Source organism: Fukomys damarensis, unplaced genomic scaffold, assembly GCF_012274545.1.
Source record: "Fukomys damarensis isolate Sample0158 unplaced genomic scaffold, DMR_v1.0_HiC HiC_scaffold_21, whole genome shotgun sequence".
Lineage (NCBI taxonomy): Eukaryota > Metazoa > Chordata > Mammalia > Rodentia > Bathyergidae > Fukomys > Fukomys damarensis.
The window spans coordinates 8655163-8663669 of record NW_022900933.1 but is presented as its reverse complement, the minus strand read 5'-3'; the positions used below and the strand labels follow the sequence as shown (position 1 = coordinate 8663669).

The window sequence follows — 8507 nt, the reverse complement described above, 5'->3', positions numbered from 1 at the left end:
GCCAGAGCATTATGGATTTCATGAACATCCAAAAATTATCCTGAAGTATTCGTGGGATCTTTTCCCCTCTGCTGTCTTGTTTCGCTGTGCTCCCCGCTCACTTTTCACTGCATGGCTTTGAGTGTATGAGAGTCGCCCTGCAGTCTGTTATCCATTAGTGGGCATCACTGAGCATCTGCAAGCACTCTGGTTTCAGAGATTGTGCCTTTCTTCGCTTATTCCAGATGCACCCAGTACTTAAATAAGACCTAATGTTGCCTTTGGGGAACTGTTAGTTAAGAAAACAGCTTTGAAATAAGTTTAAAGAGAAATTGGGGTGTAACTATGCATAGCAACTTGTATCAGTGATGGAGAAGGTAAAGTGTGGAGGACTGGGTGGAACTCCTGAATTTCAGCAGATAAGGAGCAGCCACGGAGAGGAATGTGTGTGCTGACCCCAAGCCACGCAGTGATGTGAGGAACACTCCTTAGTCCCCAGGCTGCCCCACACTGGCAGACAGTGTAATTCCATCTCCAATATCCAGAGAGGCAGAGTCCCTCTTAATTATGGCCTCTTTGCCCTCATTTTATCTGATAACTAGGCCCTAGAAGACCCCTCCTGCAAAAATGGGATATCACCTCTGGAGTGCCTTCGTCTTCCTCTCCGCTCTTCCCTGCCCAGCATGACCTTTCTGCACAGCTCCCACCGGCCTGAGGCAGGGGGTGGAGTGTGTGTGTGGCAGCACCAAGGCCAGTGCCTGGCGCACAGTGTGCAGAAGCCACCTTCCTGTGGCCTTCGTCATCTGTGCTGGTCAGGTTATACTTGTCCGTGCTGCCTAGGATTCGTCTGTGTAAATAACATTTAAGTAAACTTCTGGGCAAAGCAACCAGGACTGATACATTTCCCCATCACATCGGCCCAGTACCTTGCACGTGATTCCCACCTGATAAATGATTCAATATGAATGATTTCTTTCTAAGGAGATTGCCTTAAAAGGTACCATGAGAGGAAAAAATTGAAATTTTTAGGGTTTTTTTTTTTTCAAGATTAATTTTGCTAGTCTGATTGTGGGTGTTATCTTTGCCTCCCTGCTCCCCCTATGTCATGTTCTGTCTAGTTAAAACCACTGAATGGTGTAGAAAACTGTCAAAAGCTACCCGTCTGTAAGTAAGAAGCTTGCCTGCTGCTCAGGAGCCCTCATGACAAAATTGCCATACTTCAGCCTGCAGCTTTTCTTGGCCTTGTACTACTCTCACAGCTTGGCTGGCTAGCTATCTGGCTGTAAGTAACCCTGGTGTGCATGCAGTTGAGGGGATCTCCCAGACAAGTTTGACTTCCAGGCGTACGATAGCTTGACAACCGTTTTTATTGGCTTTGTTCTTGTGACAGGGCAAGTGCCCAGGTTGCCCGTGGCCATTATGGAGGTGTGGTTCTTTCCTGAGGTGGCTCAATCTCATGTCCTTCCTGTGTTGACATCAAGCACTGGCAGGTTTCAGCAAAGCTGCTTCAGCCAGGAAGGCAGAACAGTGGTGTAGCAGCATGGTTCCATGAGGAAGATTTGACAGCTGCACTTTGCAGACATTGGTGGAAAACCCCATGCCCACTTTCATCCCAACCCAGATCAGTCAAGATCTCATTCTTGTCATTCTGAGCCAGCAGCCTGTAGCCAGGCCCTAGCAGAGAGTGAGTGGCCTGAGCTTTCGTTTAAGTAGTATTTTGATGGTTCAGACATAGCCACGCTGAAGACTTTAAAGCAACCTAAAGAACCAGAGGAGATGGGAGGAGGACAAGTTCAGGAGTCAGATGGACCCGAGTCTGAGCCCAGGCGCTGCCACTGTAGCAGGTGGTTTTGAATGAGCCAGTGCACTTCCTTGAGCCATGGCTCCTGGTGGCGCTTCTGAGACTAAGCGAGGTAAGCTCTGTGAAGCACATGGCACCTTGTCTGGCAGAAAGGCTGTAACTGGTCATGACTCTCCTCGACCTTTTCCCACCTCACCCTCCTGTTTCCAGCCCCCTGTGCTGTTGCTGTGGAAAGGCATGGTTTCCTCACTGCCTGGACTCGGTCTTTATTTTGTCCCCTGTGCTTTTTCTCATATTGCAACAGGCATCCCGGGCCCAAATCCTAGACAAAGCCACAGAATATATCCAGTACATGCGAAGGAAAAACCACACACACCAGCAAGATATCGATGACCTCAAGCGGCAGAATGCTCTACTGGAGCAACAAGGTGAGCGTCTGAGCTTGTGGGGCAACTGGCCCTGCCGTGCTCCCGCTGGGCCCAGGCTTCACACCTGGCCCTGCAGTCAGCCACTCCAGGAGCGAGCTTGAGCAGCAGCCTCGGCCACATCCCAGGCCTGCACAGTTGGTGTTAGAGCCGAGCCAAGGAAGGACCTGAGCCGCCCATGAGGAGACAGTGAGGCTAGGGCCTTGGACAGATGGAGGCTTATATCTTTTCTGGCCTGCTCTCTCCCTTTCTTGGGGCTCAGGTGCTCTGCCTGCGGTAGGCATCACACCTGGCATCAGGTATTAAAAAGAACCTTGAGGTCCTGGGAGTGGAATTTGCTGTGTAAGTACCAGACTCCAGTTCAGGGACAGTGAGCCCTCCCCACTGACAACGGTAGTCCAATCAGGGCAGCCTACGGGCCAGGCCCCTGCTGTTCTCCGATGCTCACACCCGCCTTTTCCTACAACCACAGGGGAAAGCGAGAGCTGATCAAGTTCTTTGTTCCTGGGGAATTCACTTCTCTTCCTCCCTCATGGAAGATGCAAGTAAAAGGAAATGCAAGTAACCTCCTGGGTTAGAACACCTCAAATAAAATTAAAAAGTGAATGGGTTGATCTTCCAGGCTCGAGCTGAGCTGAACCAAGGGCTGGGTAGCGGGTGGCGTCAGAGGGTTGGTGAACGGGCCGAGCAGCCTGCATGTAAGAGCTCTCTGTCAAAAGGCCCAAGAATTTTATGTGTATTGGTGACTTGCTTCCAAGTGTCCAGCTTGCCATTCCAAGTGGATCTTGTACGTGAAAGCTAAGCCAACATTTTTCCTTGGCCACTTCAATCTTGTGTCATCTTTCCTGCTGTTGTGTGGCCTTCACGCCTGTGGAGCCTGGCATTGCCTGGCCACTTCTCCTCTGTCATTGCACTGCTGAATTCCACAGGGAGCTCGTGCTCCGGACTCTCCACATGCCGGGCTTCCGTGCAGGATGACATCACAGCCTTCTCTTCAGGGTTGGGTGGCGTGGCAGAGTTACAGGCCATGTCTACTGGCACCCAGGTCCATCTGGGAGAGGAGGGAGGGAAGTGAAGTGTGCAGCCACCAGAAGGGAGTTACTCCTGAGCCACCTGAGCCTTGGGGGCCGTCAAGCAAGCCCTTGGGAAGCACAGGCTGGACCCTGAGCCGCAGTGGGTTCCCAGATGGTAGTAACGTGCTCCCTTGGTTGCCTTTTAGTCCGTGCACTGGAGAAAGCGAGGTCGAGTGCCCAACTGCAGACCAACTACCCCTCCTCAGACAACAGCCTCTACACCAACGCCAAGGGCAGCACCATCTCTGCCTTCGATGGGGGCTCAGACTCCAGCTCGGAGTCGGAGCCTGAAGAGCCCCAGAGCAGGAAGAAACTCCGGATGGAGGCCAGCTAAGCTGTGTGGGGCAGGCCAGCAATAAGAACTGTCTCTTCTCCATCGTCTCCTCCTCTCAGTTCGTCGTTAGAACCCTCTCAGAACCTTATAAGAGACTCTTTATTTTTTTCTTTCTTTTTTAATTTTTATTTTTTATGTACATGCTCTTGGAAAATAGCTCTTGTTCTCCTTCCCCATTTTCACTATTTTTAAAAACATATTCCCTTCAGGGATTCCCTGCCCTCACCAGGGATTTTTAAACCAAAACACCCCAACTTGGCAGCTTTCTCTGAGGAGGACAGACGGCCGGCCGGACCTCCGAGCACACGGTGCTCTGCCCGCCCACCATTTCCTCCAGCCCGCCGGGCACGTGCCTGGAGGACCCTGCCCTGTGGCCTCTGCTGGTCCACCTCTCCTTGACAGACTGAATCTGTGACCTGCTTTACCTCGGGAAGGCGACTGGTTTGGAATAATCAGAATTACCTGCTCTCCTTTGTAAGGATTTTTTCTAAAAAGCTATTTATCGCTCCTGTTAAGAGACCAGGTCCTCGGAGAAGTGTGAGGTACAGGAAAGTGGGGACAGGTTGCAGAGTGTGTGGCATGTTTCACTCCTGCTGTCTCGGCCACTGTTTAGGCCTGTGGAGCCAGCCGTGCAGAGGGCCATGCGACCCTTTCGATGTGGACGAGAGACGGGGCCACCAAGGAGTGGTAGGGGGTGGGAGTAGGGGAGCATTGGGTGGGTAGGGGTTTTGTATGGAGGGCCAGTGACGATGTTTTGATATTTATTTCCTGCTACTGAAATTTGGATCTGAGTGAGCATCCCTGTTTCTGATGATGTCAGAATAGCAAAGTGACAGATTCATAAAGTAATGATCAAATCTTCCTTTTCTTTTCATGTGTATTTGTAAGAAATAGAGCCAACTGATTTTTGTAATGTAAATACCAAGAGCAGTTTACCTGGTACTAAACCCACACCCCAGTGTGGCCCTCCCTCTTCTCTCAGCCCGCTTTCTTTCCTCCTGTCCTGGACCCTGTCTCCACTGTGTGATCCAGCCCTGGCTCTGGCTGCTGTCAGCAGATCCCAGTGAAGGGGTATTGTGTGTTTAGGCCTCATTTCTTTGTCTCTTTCCTACTCTGTTCCTGGCATTTGCTGATTTCTAGTGTATACTCTGTAGTCTCCGTCTGTGTTTGATTCCATTCCATGGAAATAAAAAGTATGTTGTACATACTGCTGAAGAATTGTCTTGCAAGTTAAGGCTTCCCTTTACTATAAGACTATAAATAAAAACTTATTTTATCCTTTGTGGTGGTGGTGTCTTCTTGCCCCTGCAAAGGCCAAGGTGGCTGCAGAAGAGCAACCTGAGGAGTGGAGGGCTCTTTCCCAGCCAGTCAGAGCTGCTCCCTCTGTTTTGAGGGCTCAGCTCAGCCTGAGGGAAGTGGGTAAAAGAGCAGTGGAAGTTTCTTCAATGGGAAGAGACTTAGGGTTCCAGCAAGGTGGAGTTAACATTTCTAGATCCAGTTCCTGCTAAACAAACGAGCCTTAGGGGAATCAGTGCCTCGGCATCATGGTTTAGGTTCTCCTGACAAAGAGTGTCCAGTGTGGAGAGTTCATTTAGTGGAGGACGTAGCAGAGCTGCCAAGGACTAGAAGTCAAGAAGACTGCAGCAGCACCAGACTGGCTCAGCCTGTGCACCCAACACCAGCCTGAACGAATTTGATGTGGAACAGAAACAGACTCACTGCTAAAATACAGCTCAGTTTTGGTTTTCTGGTCTGGCTGATAGGAAACACCCATATTCCTAGACTAAAGGAGGAAATGAAATCAGGTAAGTTCTGATTCAGAATGTTGGAGAGGGCTGGGCTTTGATCCAGTGTATGCCAAATCTATAGCACTCGCTAATTCAGGTTGATGGATGGGTCATACTTCTATAAGAGATGGGATCAAGCCCCAGAAATGGTGATTACATTAGGGAAGCAAGGATCCCATTTATTCAAGGCTGAGGAAGGAGCGTATGATCAAGCCCCAGAAATGGTGATTACATTAGGGAAGCAAGGATCCCATTTATTCAAGGCTGAGGGAGCGTGCAGAAGTTGAGCCCTCCATGTCAGCGTGCTCTCTGCCTCTATTACTGGTTCTCATGTGCCTGGCCTTAAGTTAAATTCATCACCCAGTTTGGGCCAGGATGGGCATTGGAGCCGAACCGTGGCGAAGCCCTGTGGAGCAGGGTGGGTCAAGCCAGCAGGGAACAGGATGTCCCAAGAAGCAGTCCTTGGCTCCCCAGGATATCAGGACGCAAAGCGCCGAGTTTAGGCCTCCCTGGCGCCCGTAAACAAGTTGGAAGAAAAGGACACAGTGGTTAGCTGGGTCCCCCGGGAAACACTGAGCCACCTGCTTGGTGTTCTGAGTGGCAAGTGGAGGAAGTTGGAACCTGGACAGCAAACCCAGGCGAGAGCCCTGAAGGGAGGGCTACAGTGTGCTTAGCTTAATGCTAAGGTCAGTTGCTGTCCAGCCCCTTTGGGCATCTAAGAAGCGGTATGAGGCAGCCCCAGGACAGAGTTCTGAGCAGGCTTACTCCTTTTGAGTGATGTTAATCTAGTCTGTTTTCGTTGCTGCTTTCTAGACAGAGCTAGGTAACCTGTTGATTTGCGGCAGGTGGCTTCACAGAGGGGCCTTGCAGTGGTGAGCGTAGTATGGTCCTGCTTCCGCAGTTGCCCAAGTATTTTAAATGGCGCAGCATTTCATTTGTTTGTTGGTTTCGTTGTTTTGTACTGGGGGTGGAACTCAGGACCTTGTGCTTGCCAGGCATGCGCTGTGCCACTGAGCTATTTCCCTGGCCCATGGCCTAGTTTTTAAAGTTGAAATGCTCATCCCATCAAAAACAGCTCTAGCTTCAGTAAAGAAGGAACAGGGCACAGAGCTGTCCATCTTACCTGGGACAAGTTTAAAGAGGCTGACCAGATGGTAGAGATGAGAGCCCTGAACTAGGGCCAAAGGAGCAGAAAACAGCGTGTGTGGTTTGTGCCTGGGTTCCAAGTCTCAGCTCTGTTGTTCAGTGACTACATCCTCAGCCTCCACATCCTCATCTCCAAAACGAGGGCTGTAGTACCAGCCTCAGGAGGTGCTTCTGCGGATTGAGTGAGGTAACGCGGATAAGGCGCCTGACTTCAGAACCAGTGGCTCACTGCGGTGCCGGCTGTTGTCTACACAAAACGTGGTGAGCACTGACTGCAAGGTGGAAAGTTGAGCTTGTAGACCCCTGCCTCAGAGCACGCATGGGTTGAGTTCCTTGGGGGGTTTTGTTTCTGTGCGGCTGGGTATTGAATTTTGCACATGGTGTGCAAGTATTTTACCACTGAGCTACATCCCCACGGTTCGTTTCTTGGATTACCAGATGCACACCACTTCTGTCCTATCCTTACAATGCTTGGTCACTAAAGGGACACTGAGGTGGCCCAGGACTGGGCCAACAGACAAAGTTGAGGGTACAGTAGTCAGATTTCCTCTCCCCATTGGGCAGTGACATCTCTGAGCTTTGGACACTTGCAGGCCCAGGAAGATCGCTCAGAAGCCCCATGATGGTGTTGCTCAAAGTGGTGTCCTTGGACCATGCCCAAGTTGCTTGTTAAGAGGATGTCTGGGCTCCAGTCCCTCTGATCAAAAGCGTTCTGATCCAACAGCCAAGCTAAATAATCTCTCCAGGTGGACCTCATGGTACTCAGGGTTGGTTTCAGAAGTATAACCCAAGAAACAAAAGGAGGCTGTTGGGGAAAGTGAGGCACAGCTGAGCTCAAGTGCCAGAGTAGGTCTGAGGCCAGTTTCTTTACTGCTGTGCCAGGAGCAAGGTGGGGTCAGCAGCTGCCTCACCCCCAGCGTTCTGCTCCTGTCCCCACCACCTCTCAGGAGCCCCAGGCAGTGCGCCTGTCCTTGTTCACCGGGCAAGCTTAACATGGTTCTCTCAGGCTTCTCCCCTCTGCTCATAGCAGCCCCCAATACATACCAAAGCCTTTCTGTGTCAAGAAGTTTCTCAAGGTCAGGGAGGAGAGCCAGGTAGGGAAAAGTTTGCCAGCCTGTATACTGCTGTGGTAAATATGAATGCAAAAGCAAAAGTTTAGTTCACCAGGTGGCCAAGTATGACCGGGGCAGCTCCTGGACTCCGTCGGCCCCTCGCCCAGGGTGGGGTGTGCTGGTTATCTGTGCAATGCGGAAGGCACGGGGCTGTGAGGAGGGGGCGCAGTGATTGCAAGTAGGGAAAGATGAAGAAATCTGTAGCCTGGCCTGTGTAATGAACTGTGGCTCTTGCTTCTTGGGACACACGTTCAGAAAATGGCAGTGTCAGCGTGACGGAAGTGTGTTGTTCTTGGCCCCTGACATTAAAAAGCTGAGTTGCCCCTCAAACACTTCCCCAGGTCCCATTGAGGGGTTTGGTGGCTTCAACCAGTGTGAGCCAGAAAAAACTTTTGACAAATCCCCTAAATACAGAAAAATAGAAACCAACACAACTGAGGTCCAGATGAGTGTGCGTTAGAGGTGTTTTCCATAATTCAGCTAATAGGGGGTCTGTTCAGGTTTCCTGAGTGAGTCAAAAGAATGGATGTGTTCTTTGATTTTTAAAACTTTAGGGAGTGAGAGTGGCTCAAGCCTCAAGTAAGGGAGAAAAAGGAATCAGTTCACTATGGGGGCTGTTAGGAGCGGAGTGAGGTGGGGACAGATGATGGGTGTGTCGGGAACAGTGCCAAGCAGGTGGCCTCGGACAGTTCACAACCAGCTGAGCGGGTCCCTCCTGTGCCCGTCCTGGATGCCAGCTGGCCAGCAGGCTTGCCCTGTATGCTGGGCCCCAGTTAGGATTGTTGGCTCTGATGTTCACGGCAGAGGCAGGGCTCTTGTATACCTACAGCCTTCTCTGGGCAAAACTGTC

General features: G+C 50.9%; 1 protein-coding gene across 1 annotated transcript; it reads left to right on the top strand.

Annotated features, from left to right (window-relative positions):
- The first annotated feature begins 2086 nt into the window (after nt 1-2086).
- Max (MYC associated factor X) lies at nt 2087-4844 on the top strand. Its single transcript, XM_019204362.2, has 3 exons — nt 2087-2208; nt 2678-2762; nt 3425-4844. Exons 1-3 carry the CDS (start codon nt 2170-2172, stop codon nt 3610-3612), a joined length of 312 nt encoding a protein of 103 aa, XP_019059907.1. The 5' UTR covers nt 2087-2169; the 3' UTR covers nt 3613-4844.
- The last annotated feature ends 3663 nt before the right edge of the window (nt 4845-8507 follow it).